Source organism: Acipenser ruthenus, chromosome 1 (genome assembly GCF_902713425.1).
Source record: "Acipenser ruthenus chromosome 1, fAciRut3.2 maternal haplotype, whole genome shotgun sequence".
NCBI classification, from domain to species: Eukaryota; Metazoa; Chordata; class Actinopteri; order Acipenseriformes; family Acipenseridae; genus Acipenser; species Acipenser ruthenus.
In genome coordinates, this window is record NC_081189.1 from 16,139,114 (window position 1) to 16,156,817 (window position 17,704).

Below are 17,704 nucleotides of genomic sequence, written 5' to 3' on the forward strand. Positions count from 1 at the left end.
GCTGGAGATGAGGATGCAGTGTCAACATTTTAAAATCATTATTTTTATATAGAAAAGGCGACTAGTGTTACCCAAACTGGACGGATTGTGCGAGTGCTTCTGGGGGCTGAACCACATTCAGAAATATTCTCTCCCAAAAAACCTTGACATCTGTCAAAGCAATGTTCAGTTTATTAACGTTTTACTACCGATGGTAGGTTCTTAGCGTTATTTTGAATGCAACACTACCCTGATGTTAGATCTATCCTATATTTATAATCTCTATTCCTAATACCCACACTGACAGTGCCATAGAACCCCTGCTGTACAGATTTTTAGATTTTGGTTACATTATAGCAGCGATGACAAATTCCAGCATGATAAATATTTTCTAATCTTGGGAACAGCTGGAGAAATTGCAACTATGAATAAGGGACACACAGCTCATCTATTGACATGAGTGCATTGATTCTAAACAGTGTAGCAGATTTTCTCCTTTCTATTGAAATGCTTCATACTATTTCTACTCTATCCTTGAAAAAGGCTACCAAGCTTAAACATGTTAAACTACTTTTCTGTCTAGATTTTGAGCATGGAATAAACATAATCTTGTACGCCAACATGACCCACTTTCTCACTCGCTGTTTTACTTCATAGACAGTGTTTTTTTCCTTCCTTATCAAAATATATATGCTGACAAATGTCTGTGGATCAACTAGTCAAGTTCTATTTAATATATTCAAAATGTTTTATTAGATATTTTGGATGAATTAGGAGGCCAAAATGTGTACCACATGTGTTGGGTGATAAACACTAGGTTATCAGCATGGTAAAAGCCATTAAAAATAATTTAGTACCAAAAAAATGATAGCCTGCTCCCACGCTTGCCTAATATGCATCACCTGAACGATGAGAGAAAAATAAAACTTCTGTTTTTACCAGTAAATACAGAGTTCACTTACTGTTTTGTAGTTCAGGAGAGGCTCTTCTCCTTGTCTCTGTATTACTGTTACTTGCTATTACTACTTTGTTCCTACATCAAGTACTATAGTTGTAATGTGCATTCGTTGTTCTAATAACTGTAATCTGCTATTGCTGCTTACTGTAGTCTATACTGCAAGTGTATTTTATATTTCTCATATTAACCCCATATTATATTTAACTGCTTACCTGTTTCATATCAAATGTTGTGTGTGTTGCGTATGGTTCTCTCATTAATGTTTCTGCCAAGTCCATCATTTGCCATGCTTGCCAAGTGTTCCAGAAAGAAAAGAATGCTTCTGAAGAGACTCCTCAAGACTGATTGTGCGGGAGAAAGGCAGGGAAGCACATCACTGCTGCACAGTCTTCAGTAAACAAAACTTCTTATATGACCTTCTAAGATGCTTCGCCATTTCACCATTTAGGAATCTTATCAGGAGGCATTGTTTTTGATAAAATAGTTAGTAAACATGGGAAAATGTTGCTTAATAGGACAATGTACATGCTGGAAAATCTCTGCTTTTCTCTGCTTTTAGTCTCTTTTTTTTTTTTTTACAACATTTCAGTTGGTCCACTCCCATTATTTCTCTTGCTATTAAGCTCCATCAAATTGTGCTTTTCTTTAAATAAGATAAAACTGAAAACACAAAACGCTACATTGGTGGTTGGCCACTGGTTTGAATAAAAACCCTCTGGGGCCGTTGCACATAACAATATTAAATCACACAGAGAAGGACAGAGAATACAATATTAAGAAGGCTTTAGGATAGAAGCACCAGATAGTACATCCCTAACACCGTGTCTAAATTCTGCTCTTAATAGGCATAGAGGCTACCACATACAAGATGTACAATACAAGTGTAATATCCTGTATTCCTGTACAAAAGCATACATTACAACCTTCCTTAAATCCTACTGCAGTACGCCAAACTGATGCATCCACTTAGAAACATTTTTAAAGTAATTGCAAAGCCACTACTGCAGCAGGTTTGCAAATTACAGATAAGGGTAAAAGGCTACATAAAAAAAGACTCCTTGTGTGAGGAAGCCTTGGACAATCAGATACAGGGAATTGTTAAAATGCTTGAAACTTAAAGAGTGCTTGTACACTTCTAACTTTACCAAGCCTGCCACAAACAAGAAAGGAGAAGCGGTCAAGCAGGAGGTTACATTACAGTTGTATTTAATAGAAATAGTTACAAAACTGCATTAGACAAAGAAAATGCAATGTTACCATTAGATAAAAGAAAACTTTTATTTCTTCAGATTTTAACATTACATGAACCCACCAGTTGCAAGTGGCAGGCACTCTATCCTACAGAGGAGACGGATCATATCTGTGAATGCAGCTATTCAAAAGTGTGGAATTCAGCATTTAACCCAATAATATACAAAAACCTGAAATGTTCAATGCCATAAGGGGGTATTCATAAAACATAGAATAAATGTGTCCTATTTGTTTTTTACCAAATAATCAATTGCCTAGTACATAACATTTCCCATGCAAGCATACTTCAGGTTTAATGTTTTCTCAGTATTAAATCTAAAGTCTTTCGTGAGACTTTGTTTAAAAAGAGCAATTCCCATTTTGCTTTAAAAAATACAATGAAATTACAGTGAAAGAAAAAGCTGGTTCAAGTAGCCGAGCAATTAAAAGGCACATTGTCATAACACTGCCAGCCCGTTTTGGAAAACCTTATGAAAACGCATGTTAGGTCAAACAATTGAAGGCTCTGTTGTGGTTTGAAATTCTACCTTGCCTTCTGCTGGGGCAACAATGAGCTTTATAATACAGATTACAGATTCTCACCTTCCACCATATCAAATGTCCTATAAGCATCTTTTTTTTTTTTTTTCCAGGTGACAAGACAAATGCACACACAGCCTCACCTAAGAACACACTGATCCTGCCAAGCGGCAGCAGGATGAAATGCACCACTGTAACAATTCACTCTTTGTCCAAATCCAACACTATACCTACCAGCACTCTGATGCACAGCCAAGAAAAACCACTGTGTTGGGTTACAGCTCTTGTGCTCAAACAATCTGTGCTTGTGTTTAGTATACTACAGTCTGTCTGCATTTTAGTCACTGCCAATCATCTGTAAGGATAAAGTGTCTGGTTTTATATTTTATTAATTTATTATACAAGTTAAAAATAACGTTCAATGAGTGAGCGTTAGCATAAAAAAAGGATTTATTTGGAGTGCGGCATTTGAAGTATTCATCTCAGATTTAAACATGGTTTACAGAAGAATGAAAAACATGAAAGTATACATTAATACTATATAAAAACACATACATGACTGAACTCTAATTAAAATGCACCTAAAAAGCAAGCTACGAAAAAAAAAAAGTGCAATAGATACCCCTTTTAATTGCTTTGGCATTATTATATGCATTTTGCAAAACAACAAAAGTTATTGACAAGATTCTGATACTTGTCCAGAAATATCACTAATAAAAATGAACGTGGCTCCTCCTTTGTAAATAAAAACATAATTGTATTGAATAAAGAAAATAGTAAATAGCCAGCATGGCAATACTACAGAAAGGCAGTTCGACCTCTTCATTTAAATTTACTTTGAAAACACCACCTAGTCCTTAAGGGAATTGTTTCTAATTACCTATTCCTTTCAACTGATGTGCCTTCAAACTTATATGTGAAACGTATTTATTAAACAGTGAACACAAATGTAATTAATTAGTTTACATAATACAAATAACTGCGAGTCTAGTGCTTTTGATCTGCACAGAAACTAACCACAAACCATTCTTTGTTCCAACTATTCAGTTACAGGTCCTGAAGCAGTGTGACTAAAATTGTAATAAAAAATAGTAATACAAATGTCAAATGAACTATTCCCTCTTTTTTAATGAATGTGTGCGGCTGGTGTAGGCAAAGATGCTGCATTATGAAAGAGAATAACAAATATGTCAGTAACATACCGGTGCATCCTCCGTCACAGGTGTAAATTTAAAATTTAAAGCAATCGGTATGATGGAAAAATGTATGACCATGACGCATATCTACAAAATATAATGAAATATTGATAAGTGGTATTTAAGACCTAAAAGGTAGGTTAATGAAGTGTTATCATCATGGTAAAGTACAATGAAATGACTGATTTACAGTATGTGGAATAACACCTAGTGTTCTCAATATACAAGCGTGACATATAGCCAGATGAATGTACAGGCATCGCCATATATCGCCACATTCTGATACACCTAATAACTTATGCTAAATAATATTAATACCAAGTTTTATCAAAATTGGATAAGTGGTCTGTCCGATGTATGCAAAAATGTAAGTGTGACATACAGAAATACAAATGCCTAGACAGACACCCCCACATATCCCCAGAATCTAATACTCATTAGAACTTGTGCTAAATAATGTCAATTATTGGATAACTGGACAAACAGATAGATGCGTGCATACAGCCTCCTCCGCTGCATCCCTGGCACCAGGGATTTCATACCACTACAGTAAGTATATTACACGGCCAAGTTAACTAACCAACTTTTAAAAGGCACACAGTACTCACAGGCCAATAACAACAGGGGCCAAAAAGCAATCCGTCTTTCTTTGCCTTTTACTGAGGCCTTACTTAATGAGTATTAGAATATGGATAGGAGATTTCCAGTAACCTGATTGGTCAATCAGACGGGCTTAAACTATGACTACGCCCGTCCAAATGTTAGTATTTAAATTATGCTTAATCGCCGTTCCAAATCAATCTGACAGAAATCACAAAAATACTATAAAATCACAAATGCTGGGGCATGTAACTGCACGAGGCGGGCATTACAACACGATTAAGCCCGCTCCTTTCAGGCTCAAATGCTTAATTAATGAGATTAAAATAAACAAATATATACCTCAGTCACATCCAATTTAAGTAACCTTAGATAATGTAAAATACCATCTTTCAATCTAATCCGGGTTAAATGCAAAACATCTATCAAAAGACCCTTTAACTGTCTAAATCACAAAAGTTAAACTGCAAATGTTGACCCCTCTTTATCAAAGTTCTTGCAAGGGCGCCAGGATGACGGATTTGTGGCAGCAGGCATGGCTGCAGTTGACCGAAGGATTCAGATATTCTCTCGGGTCATGAAGGGGTCAGACGACAGAGATAGTTTTACATCCAAGCATCGTAATCATTTCAGCCTTATTTTGTATGGCCTGTTTCCTCGCTCTGTACAGCACCCCCTTCTCTACCATGGCTGTTACATCAGGGCTCAGATAGCAGGGGAATATTAGTCTCAGCTGCAAATGAGCAGATGAACCCTGGAGGCTCAAGTTCTGTTTACCAGCTCGACTGACAAGCAGGGTTTGCTGTAGCACAGCGAGACGTACAGTATCTACCCCTGCAGCATTTCAAAATTTCTGACACATTTTCAGGATTGAAAAAACGTAAATCTTCATGTGGGCATATTATTTACTGTTGTCTTTCTTGAGGTCAGTTGATAGAGCATTACTCATACCTACAATAATACCTTGTTCCAATACCCCGTCTGGACTAGTTAGAAATGAGTTTATCGATATATATATGTACACATAGTGTAAACAAATTTACTTAAGTACCTTGAATTACCAGGCACAGTAAACCCTGCCGCAGTCCTTCATAAATGTTTAAATTTGTGATTTGATACCAGAACTGCTGAAAAGTGGCCTTGGCTTTGTGCAGCAGACCGAAGTAGGTTCTGTATACTAAATTAAGCACATCCCAGACTTCATTCAACACACCACAGGCACAGCAAGCTTTTGGCAAGACTTCAGCAAGACTTCAGCTATATAGGAGTTCATTTTCACAGGGGAATTTTTATATTTTCCTCAAAATATTTTCCCCAAAAAACTTTGGTCCTGTATAGACAAATAGGCAGAAGACCCCTAGCCCTGAATCTGAGGTCTGTCATTGGCGCACTTTGTGAACTTGGGCCAAATTGCTTGACCTCTGTATGTCTCAGCTATAAAATTATATCAAAGTTAGTGAATGTGGTGGAAAGCTATCAAGGTTTTCCTTTATATGTAAAAAAAATAAATAAATAAAATATGTTTAAAAATGAAATTTAACACCTTCAACCATATTTAAAATGTCTTAAGCTGAATAACTGACAACAACAACAGCTTTGAATACGATTAATCACATTCTTTTAGTAGCTCAATTTCTACTCCTTTGTGAGTACAGTTTATTTGTCAGCGTTCAAAATGTGTACTTTAAAAAGCTACATGATCAATGTATTTTATCATTAGTCACTGTTTAAAAAAAATGCTATTTAAAATCAGCTGTACTCCCTACAGTACAACTGTTCAAAGACTGACAGTGCCTCCTGCTGCCTATTCTATATACATCAAGAGCAACTGCATTACAGAGTAATCTCTGTTTCTGTAAGCCAAACTTTGATTTCTTCTGCGTTAATTCATATGGACTGATTTTATCCTCTTACAGAAGGTATATCTGACAGCGACTCAAGCCTGCAATTGTTATTTAGAGCTCTAAACAGAAAAAAAAGAAATTATTTACACTTAACTTTGTATCAATGACGCCCCGTTTCTTTTTAGTATCTACTTGCTATTCAACGTACAAAGATGAAGTGGGGCGGTGTCTGTTAATAACCTGTGACACTTCACTTTCAATATTCTTGGTAGGAACATCAACACTGATTTTTCACAATTGCCTCAAGATACTGAAATGCACAGTGAACAAAAATGGGCCCCATTTTCCAACTTTGCATACAGTTAAAAACATAGTAAACACACTGATCAAATTTGCCCGTCAATCCGCACGTCTGTCCTAACAGTCGATGCAACACATCCTCTCAATTGTCTGTCTTAGCAAATTGTGTTCCAAGATGAAGTCACTCACGAGTAAAATACACTGTGCCCCATACTGTGCTACAAAGGCGTGACATGCTTTACTTTACAAAGGAACATTCTAAGAATGCTTCAGCAAGATCAAAGGACAGTGGAAAAATGTATTTAAGGAAATAAGAACAGGATCTAAGGAAAATTTAACTCCACCTGATAAAAGGCACACTGTGTAGAAGCCTGGCCATCAAAGAAAATAAACACGCAACATGCAATTGCCTATGCATAAGATTTTAAAGAATAGTTATAAATAGAATATATGGGTCAGAATACAGACATATAGACATATTTTTGTATGGGAATATATTCTGACCCATATCATTTTTGTATATATTCAATGCTTTTTACCCCCTTTCTTAAGCTGTTTTTCCTTGGCTGAGAAAGTTTTGTTTTTGTAAAATGCGACACGGTGCTGTAGAAAATGGCGCATTCAGTTATGTCTGTGCAGGTTACGCTGCTATGTGTCGTGGAAAACTTGGTTCAAAGTTGTCCTCATTTAATTATTTATTTTACTGACAAGATTAAATTTCAGGTAGCTGGTGAAATTCTCTCATTTCTACCACTGAACACAAATATGACCTTGTAAGGTTTATGTCTGTAAGTGTTTTTCTCCTTGTATTTAAATTTTCTTGAAATTTCAAAAATGTTTGTTTAAAATTCTTCTGTTGGTGTGGAATATTTGTTTTGCATGTATCCCTATTATTGGCCACTACAGGCCTTGTTTTAATTAGTGATAAATATGGTGGCTGTTACATTAAGGGCAAAGTCACACATAGCTCACTTGCAAGTGATTGCAACCCACCTCAGGATGTGGGTCGACACGCGTTGACCCGGGTTGAGCAAGACAAAATGCTTGACGGCCGCTCATGAGATGACGCAATAACAAACAGCCACACCTGCGTGAGGGTTTCACTTCCGCAAGGAACATTTCTGTTTATTCTGTTTAGCCATATTTTTGTTGATTGAGTCACAGCATGGGCCAGATTGCAGCAGGGAGGTAGAAACATTTGTTTTAATCAACATTTGGGCTGACAGTTAAATCCAGAGAAGCTTGGATGGATGCGTCAGTAACAAGCTGCTTCCAGGGCAGTGAAATGCGCATTGTGCACCTGCGTCTGTCACCCAGGTCAATCCTGCTTTAATAAACACTGTGTTAAATTGCATACCTGACCTGCATGACAAAGAGTCTTGACCCAGGTAGGTTCTGACCCAGGTAGATCATGCTAGTGTGAAAGGGACTTTACTATTTGTTTTAAGTTTGCTTCACACCAGAAAAATGTAAGCAAACTTCAGTTTCTTTTAAGCGCTCAAATGTGTTTGTTTGGTTCACTTGCAGCTTTATCCAGATGGTTTCACATTGCACTTTTCCAAACACACTCGGCTCTCTTGCCGATTACTAGAGCAGAGGTTCTCTCTGGAAAAAGTTTTTCCATCATGCCCAACATGGAGAATACTTTACGTGATGTGGTTGTGCTGTTGTCCGTGTTATTTTGGTTTATTTGGAGCAAACAAAATCAAATCATTGCCGAAGAAACATAACGTGCCGAAAGAGCGTCAAGTATTTGTGTTCTTTTGGAGGAAATGCCAGAGACAATCATGATTATGAAAAGGATATTGTATATTGTACATTCAACCAACTGCAATTTAGCTGTTATTGATAATAGTAATAGCTTCTTGTAAATGTTGTACGTGTGACAGTGTGGTGAGATACAGATGCAACAGCAGCTGGTTTACTGTAAACTCAGGCGGAGCAGCACAAATGCAACAGTGACTAATGTCTGTACAGACAGTACCGCTTTGTCTTGGCACAGTGTTTTCCCTGCGAGTGTATATGGCACAATTATAATAAAGTCTGAAGTAATACATGTGCTAAATCATTATTCAATTGTCATGTCATACTTTCCTTTGTTTGTGACAGTTATTATGCTTAAATAACACACTTGCTGCAATAGTAATTAAATCTCAAACACTATTAGCGTAATTTCATTGAATAGCCCAGGGTTGCGCCAGTTAGTAAATCAGCCCTATATCTAAATCAGCCGGGTCTATTCAAAGCATTTTAAAAAAAAGGGGGGGGGGGGGTAGTCTTTATGGATCTTTTGCCATCTGGTGGCTGCATACTGTATGCAGGCCATTGCAGATTATTTCAGATTTTCCAACAACACCCACTTCGAAATTAAACAAGTGAGAGAAATAATGCCAGGCATAAATTAAATACTAATTTATGTGCAAAAAATTGTTCTGGAATGGTATTAAATAAACCATCAAAATGAGATATAATTTGGTGCAAAATGGTTAAGTTGTTGCAGTATGCTGTAGTAAAAAGATGAAATGGGACTATGGGGAGAGCAGGTAGAGCACCATATCCAGAGGTTCTCACACTTTTTGTGCAGGGGATCCCTTTGTAAAAATGATTTAAAATGATATCCCAAATGAAACTGATCAAACAAAGAAAAACTGTACTGCAGTGAACTTACATGTACATTGTCTTTAAGTATCACAAAGCCTGTCCCACCACATCATTGAACGGCCACTTTTTGAACATTAGATAGATCTGTTTTACAATCATTGTCTGGGTCTGGAGACCACAACGGTTGTCCAGAGGGTCAAGTGGAACACAGTTTCAGAAATGGTGCTTTAAAAGGTTCACTTATTTGTTTGACAGGAACGGATCCACCTATTATTATATGTTGCCATAGATGCTTATTAGATATGCTCGTGTCAAGGGTTTTCAGTGGATTGTTTTGTGTGCTCATCTGCCACCTGCTGGTCAGGTTTAAAAACACAACATTTCAAAGGACTTGCTGTGAAAGCACTTGTCTGAGTGTTGCAACAGTCACAATTGCAGGGAAAAAAAAGTTCTTGCCAAATAACATAGACAAGTAAACTGCCTTTCAAAGATCCTGCTATTATTGTAAACTCCAAACAATGTCCACTTGGATGACTGGGGAATATATCATCATCTTGAGATTATTAGAAGATTACACTTCAAGTGAGAAAATTCACATTTTCCATTAAACATGGGAGACATAAATGCTGGTCACATTTAAATATAAAACAATGTGAATACAAAATAGAAAACATTTAATATAGTGCAAACTGTACACATATAACAGAGATCAGGTTTCTGTAGTTATTCACTCACCTACGGCTGGTTTTCTTATCCCTTTCCTCTTTCTCTCCGGACTCTTGTTTGACATCTTCATTTTTGTTTTTTTTCAGTTTCTTTGAGATCCTATCTTTCATTTGCTGCCTTTCCTCAGTGTTGCAATCATTGTCGTCTTCATCTTCCTCTTCCTCCTCCTCCTCCCCCCCCTTTCAAACATTAAAATAAAGGGGTTACACCTGATGAAATCATTTCATAAATGTTACTTATTCTGCTCTCTACAGTGGTCTCTATGCAGGTTTTAAAGAAGCATGTTATAGGAAACATAGCTGTATGTTTTCATTTTAAAAATACATTATCTGGTACCATACTTGGTAAAAAAAAAGCTCCGATTAGTGTTTTATACTTGCACTTTCTATAGTAGGTAATTTTACCTGGAGTGTAAAATTCTCTCCTCTTTTACACTTTCTTTCCTGTTATTAACCAACGAGCTGTTTCCCTTAACATTGCTGAAGTGAAACGACTTTCAAAGTGTAATACACTGCCTGAAAACTGGGAGTTTTCTTTAGCCTACAGTAGCATGGTACCAGATACAATTCTCAAAAAAAAAAAACAACATGTCAATTATAACGTGTGCTTCTTTCAAAACTGCACCGGTGAGACCTACATAATGAATGGAAGTGCATGAAATGTAAGATTTCTGTTTAGTTTCTCCTAACCCCTCTATGATGTAACAATACCATTTTTTTTTATTGTAACATTAAGAAAAATTTGGTGAATCTGAAATTGTGGCATCACATTTTTCCAGGACACCCCTCAAATCAATACTATTAAACTTTTTTTTTTTTTTAAATAAATTTAGTCGTTGCCAATTAGTTTTTATTATTTTCTCCCCAATTTGAAATGCCCAATTATTTTTAGGCTCAGCTCACTGCTACCACCCCTGCGCTGACTCAGGACGGGCGAAGATGAATGCACACTGTCCTCCGAAGCGTGTGCCGTCAGCCACCCGCTTCTTTACACTCTGCAGACTCACCGTACAGCCGCCTCAGAGCTACAGCGTCGGAGGACGCAGCTCTGGGCATCTTACAGGCGCCCGGCCAGACTACAGGGGTCGCTGGTGCGCGGTGAGCCGAGGACACCCTGGCCGACCTAACCCTCCCTCCCCCCGGACAACGCTCGGCCAATTGAGCGCCGCCCCCTGGAAGCTCCCGTCCACGGTCGACTGTGGAATAGCCTGGACTCGAACCGGCGACGTCCAGGCTATAGAGCGCATCCTGCACTCTAGCGAGTGCTTTTACTGGATGCGCCACTCGGGAGCCCAACGATTACACTTTTTATAAGTTACATAACATACCTCAAAAGAATCCCCTCTTTGTCTTTTAGACTTTTGTCCCCTGTAAGAAGTTAAATTATAGTTAGCAGCTCATACAGTCAGTTACATAAAACATTTAATTTGACAGATTATGAAGAACATTTTACATTTGTTTTGTAAAATAATAATACAAATAATAAATCCAAGCACATAAGTTCTTGTTTTAACATGTTTTACATTTCAGAAAACAAACCAAGAAAAATATAATGTTGCACTGGGGTAGATCAATTTCAGGTAAACTATCCCTGTTAAATGTATCTAGTATTACTGTAAATACCAAAAAAAGAAATATTAAAAAAAAACAAACAAAAAAAAACTAAATCTAAAAAGAAACTACATTTTACCACAGATAATTAAATAAGCCAACAGAAATACAAATCGCTCAAATGGTTTTGTATATAGGAGGTATTGAAAGTCTTTTAACTCAAAAAAACAGATCAAACCTCACTGATTTTTAAAAAATTTTTTATTGATATTAAGCAGTCTGAAAGAGCATTTTATTTGACACAATGAAATACAATAGTGCTGATGTTACACATGGATGAACCATCTCTGAGAAATAGGACATGGAGAAAATTATATTGAAACACGAAAAATCACAACACAATTCAGACCACTAATTAAAAGAAGACCTTGGGGATGAGAAGGTATTAAAAGCAAACTAATTACATAAATGTAACAATAAAAAAAAAATATGAATTATACCGGTCTACAGCAGGAATCGAACTCAACCTTGGGTCACCTTTCAGTAAATCGTGACTGCTCTTGCTTTTTCCTTTCATACTCTAGAAAAAACAAACAAAAAAAAGCACTTAAGCACATATATATATATATAATTTATTTTTTGTGATCGTTGCAGAACCCAGATATAAATACCAATACCAGTAATATATTTCAGAAATTAATTTAGAAAGAATCACTATTTGATTACCTGGCTGACTTTATTTACTTCTACTTCTTCCTCTTCTGCTTCTTCGCCAAAAGAAAGCAAACTGAAATTCCTAAAGAAAATAAAGACGGAAATGGAAATATTATACAAATGTTGAGAAATACCATGTACCGTTTATATGCCTTTCAACAAATGAATTCCAGAATAGTATAGTTAGTTCAAATGGTTCCTACTGGGGAAGCAGAGGAGCGTAGGTACCTGACAAAGACAACAGAGTAAGAAATCCAATTACCAAATTATGCAAGAAGCTTCAAGTGGACAAACCCAATGTACAAACTAACTGACAGCTGCTGGAACAAGGTCGCCTCTGCACTGCACACAAAAGGCTGCCTAAATGGGAATATAGTAGCAAAAACAAAAGACCCTATTCACAAAGCCTTAACTTGTCAAAGTCACGTTTTAATGGGTCACAAAAATCCACCTCCAATAAATAGCCAGTAGCCAAAATAATTCATAATTTTACACTTTAGTGAACCGTACACTGCATGTATGTAGCAACAAAAAAAAAACACTCTAGATCCTGATACTGACAATGTGCTAAAGAATGACCTTACCATGTTTCATCAGTGTAGTAAGCACGTCCTGATATATATATATATATATATATATATATATATACACACACACGTCTTTTCAATATGTCACTGTTCTCTGATGTGCAAGTCATACAGAGAAATAAAAGTGCTAGCACTTAGATTGTGTTATTGGGATAGAAAATGTCCATTTATGAGGACTGAATGACTTTGATCTATTGTTTAAGCTTCTCTTACCCCCCTCTCTAATATGCAAATTGAACAGCTATATTATTTTAGAAAACAACTGAGAGCACAGCACCTGTGGTCCGACAGAATATATGCAGGTTGCTTAAATCGGGTTACGCACAATTTGTACGCACAACAAAACATGAAAGCAGTTAATAAATGAAAATGGTTGCATATTTCTCTGTGTACTTGACATGCAATCTGCCAAGGCAATTTATTTTATAAAATGTCATCTCCATGAAGATGTTCTTACTGGCCGCTCAAGAGTCAGTCTGCTGAGACACACGCGTTTGAAATGATTGAACACAATAAAAAATATATATATATTATTATTGTACATTTATTTTTTTTAAATTCTAAATTATAAACAGGTAGATCTACTGGAATCCCTTTATATAAATTCAGAGGGATGCTATGATAAAATATTCTAAATATTAAAAAGTCCAAAGATCTAAGATGAAATCCTCTCATTACATGAAAAACAGTGAAAACGAGTTTGTAATAATATTAGAAAGACACGTGACAAAGCACACCACACATACAGTATGCATTAAATTACAACACAAATAATGCTGACAGCTTATCGTCGGATTCAGCACCAGTGCGCCACATTCAATTTGACTCCCTTGTATTTTTGGTTACATGATTAAAAAAATAAATAAAAGATATTCATTAAAAAGGACAAGACAGATTGTATAAAAGAAATGAACATTGATAAATATATGATCTTTACAGATAAACACAAATGAACAATGCCAAACCTACTGATGGAAGCAGGAATGAATGGAGCCCAGCGCAGAAATCATTTTCAAATGGTCTTTAGAGTCTTCAATTCTTGTGATTAGGACAACATATCCTAATATGCAGCTAATCACGTACCTTCATCTCTATACAGCACCTGGTTTCTTTAGTTTACAGTGCCATTTTGCTCACCTTTGTTTATATGTTGCTGCATGTGATAATTTTTTGAAGAAACAGATTTATTATTTTTCCTGGCAGTACTGTAATGATTCCAAAAACTATTATCCTACAATTAAGTGACATGGTACAAATGTTACTGACAGCATGGCAAACAGCCTTTCACCAACTCAAATTAGTGATCAGTTGACACCAGATTCAGAGCTGAAGCAGCACATACCTAAACTTTATTAAAATTCCAAGATTTTAAAAAATGGAAGACCAAAACACTTAGCATATAATACCCATAACTAGAGAAAGAATTGAGTGTACTTTGAGATGGTATACTAATATAAAATAAAAAACAGCTTCGTCTCAAGACTGTACTGTACTCTTGGTGCACCCAGTAGAAATTGCTTAAACAAAGAATAATGAGAAAAAATTTACTTTGTGGCTTTGGACTGAAATTTCTTTCCGTCTTCCTTTTCTTTTTCCTTTTTAATGTTTGTTATTGCCCGTGGAACTATGTCATCAAAGGGACTGTGCAACACCTGCAAGAAAATGTTTCACACACAAAAAAAAAATCAATCTCATTATTGAGAGATGGACTGCAGACATTTTTAGTGGTTCAAACAAAACTAACCAGACTAGCACTTTTTTGAGTAACTTGTCACAGTAATAGTACTTTGAAAAATCTTGAGGATTGTTGATTAAAAAGTAATGTTTTATTTACCTCAGTAGATCGTACTTTGTGTGCATTAAGTGGTCTTTCATCTTTATCCGTTTCCACTTCTGCTAATCGCAACATATTGTACACTGTATCTCCTGTAACCTATAAAACAAACCAGCATTTTACAGATGGATTCTACCTTGCAAATTCTACATTAACTTTATACACACACACACACACACACACACACACACGTAATAAGATCCAATCCAAAATGAAAACTGGATCTCATGCAGGAAATATTTAAGCCACATTTTTATTACCTTTCCGAATATAGTGTGTTTGTTATTAAGCTCATCTGCACGGCCCAATGTAAAGAAAAACTGGCTGCCATTATCATGGGGTCCAGCGTTTGCCATGGCAACCAGTCCTCTTCTGTTGAAACGCAGCCTGGAATGGAATTCATCCTACAATTTAAAAATAGAAGATATATCTATCAAGGTCTTTCAGAATGAAGAGTCTTGTCATAAAACACATTGTCTAACTTTCTTATTTTCAGGCTTCTGTTGATGTACTCAAGGATACAGCCATTTAAATTGTAAGAGCCAGCAAAACAACAAACAATACAGTTTAACACCTACTTAAGAACCCAGAATGTATTAATCTTAAACATGATTATACATTGTCACTGGACCCTTCTCAGAGCTGCACCAGTAAAAATCATGATTATACATTGTCACTGGACCCTTCTCAGAGCTGCATCACTAAAAATTATGATTATACATTGTCACTGGACCCTTCTCAGAGCTGCACCAGTAAAAATCATGATTATACATTGTCACTGGACCCTTCTCAGAGCTGCATCACTAAAAATTATGATTATACATTGTCACTGGACCCTTCTCAGAGCTGCACCAGTAAAAATCATGATTATACATTGTCACTGGACCCTTCTCAGAGCTGCATCACTAAAAATTATGATTATACATTGTCACTGGACCCTCCTCAGAGCTGCACCACTATAAAGTTTGTGGTTAATATTAATATTACTAAGCAAGCCAATACCATATGACCTGCAGAGAGGCCCAGTCGTAAGCCTCTTGCTCTGCTGACTGCATGACAGAGTATGCCTTGCAGAAGCAGCAGGAGTACCAGTACATCTCAACAAACCCTGACAGCTTGCTCCACCAAATGCACTCCACAAAGCAGCGAATAACAAACCGAATGGTTGAAATGATGGCTAAAAGAATAAATAATGAACAAAAAAATAATAATAACTTGACTTTTAGTTAATGACATTCAATGACTTAACGTCTACTCTGTACTACATTATTTATAAAGCTTCTTGTAACAGAACGTATACCAGGACCAGGGGGTATGCACTGCATTCAATATGGCATGTTACATAATGGACACATGTACTTATATTTTATAGTTTTCCAATGAAGACATAATTTATTGATTCATTATAATCTGTATGTTGCCTTTAATTGTTGTTTAGAAATGATGCATTAATTGGGCTTTATGCATACTGTACTTGTATTACACTTCCTGTTAATAAAAACAACTACTTAATGGTATTATGCAAGCATTATTTTTAGCCAAACACAAACCTATATTGGCAAATCAGCTTTTTTTTTTTACATCCTGTTGGTTTTGCTAAGAGATATGGAAGAAAACATTTTACACTCTTGCTTAAATAAATGTCTTCAACATAAGTTCCACCAAGTTAGTCCAAATCGGTGAGGTAAACGATACTGTTTAACATTATTCTCCGCGCGACTGAAGTGCAAGGCGACCCATTTTAATATTTACTGCAGCACATGACTTTAAACTTAAAAGATGTAATACAGGAAAAGGGACTTTGAATAGATGTCAAAAAAAATAATATTATAAATCATTTAAAAAAAATAAGGAAAATGGAAAACGTAACAATTAGGCCTAAAAGTTAGTGTTAAGAAGGCCAAGACAATGTGAGTCAGCTGTGTTGAAAATGCTTAATAATATCCAACAGCAAGCTAACACAGTAAACTACTAAATACAGTAAAAAGGATGTATGAGGTTATTTAGCACATCCCTCAACCAGACATAATATTAAGAGGAAAACAGCTTTTAGTTTTTGTATCACTAAAAGGACAGGCCATCTAAACACATAAGAATTACACAGAGCTTCTCCTCTTTGCACTGGCACTAACGTTTGATCTCCAGGCAACATTACATTCTGAACTGTTAAGGCATTTAATGAAATACAGTATGCTCTTGAGATTACTTACCTTAAAGGGGCGTCCATAGATGGATTCTCCTCCAGTTCCTGTTCCAGTGGGATCCCCTCCCTGCACAATAAATTCTGGGACAACACGGTGGAATATTGTACTGTCGTAGTACCCTGAAAAGAAAGAATTTCTCTCGATAATTAAGACTTTACAATCTTTTTTATTACCACGTAATCACTTTCCCATTTTCTGAATAGATTAAACAAAAAATTTAAAAGTTCATAAGGGCCTAATGTTGTTATGCTAGGTTAATGGATAATAAATGGCCTAATAATAAATTAAACAAATATTCTTGTCAAATAACAAAAAATGAGCAAAAATCATTAATGCTATGAACACCAGTAAAGACAATCGAAATTCTTACCTTCCATGCAAAGTTGAACAAAATTTCTGCATGCTTTTGGGGCCTCTTTGGACCACAGTTCAATATCAATATCACCCGCCGATGTCTTTAACAATACCTGGGGAAAAAAGCAATACAATCGTACTGTGCATCTTAATGAGCGATAAACCAAGACTTTAACATCATCCATTTCCCAAGGGTGGTCATCACTGGTCGAACATTTTAGTTTTGAAAAAGAACATAACATAAAACCGTTAACAAAATGGGGAAATATGCCAAGAGTTCAGTACAACAGTTTAAATATCACATATTTAATTATTATGTGATCTATTCGCATTCATGTGGATACTTTCAGTCCATTTAACATACATTTTGTATACTGTATTATACAAATTATTTTAATTACTCCACCTTTTCCTAACAAAGTACTGGCTTTCAATTTCTGGCAACAGTTATGAGGAGGTACTCCTGGGGCATATTAACCTCCATTCT

General features: G+C 36.1%; 1 protein-coding gene across 2 annotated transcripts in view; it reads right to left on the bottom strand.

Annotated features, from left to right (window-relative positions):
* The window catches only part of LOC117404007 (spliceosome-associated protein CWC27 homolog), an 88,349-nt gene that overhangs the window by 65,943 nt on the left and 4,702 nt on the right, over positions 1 to 17,704 (bottom strand). For both annotated transcript variants that reach the window (XM_059009934.1, XM_059009898.1), the window contains 9 exons: positions 17,234 to 17,330; positions 16,870 to 16,982; positions 14,920 to 15,063; positions 14,660 to 14,758; positions 14,374 to 14,477; positions 12,251 to 12,320; positions 12,025 to 12,104; positions 11,302 to 11,341; positions 9,984 to 10,153 (listed from right to left, as the gene is read on the bottom strand). In XM_059009934.1, coding sequence (XP_058865917.1) covers positions 9,984 to 10,153; positions 11,302 to 11,341; positions 12,025 to 12,104; positions 12,251 to 12,320; positions 14,374 to 14,477; positions 14,660 to 14,758; positions 14,920 to 15,063; positions 16,870 to 16,982; positions 17,234 to 17,330 — 917 coding nt within the window. The remainder of the gene's footprint in view (positions 1 to 9,983; positions 10,154 to 11,301; positions 11,342 to 12,024; positions 12,105 to 12,250; positions 12,321 to 14,373; positions 14,478 to 14,659; positions 14,759 to 14,919; positions 15,064 to 16,869; positions 16,983 to 17,233; positions 17,331 to 17,704) is intronic.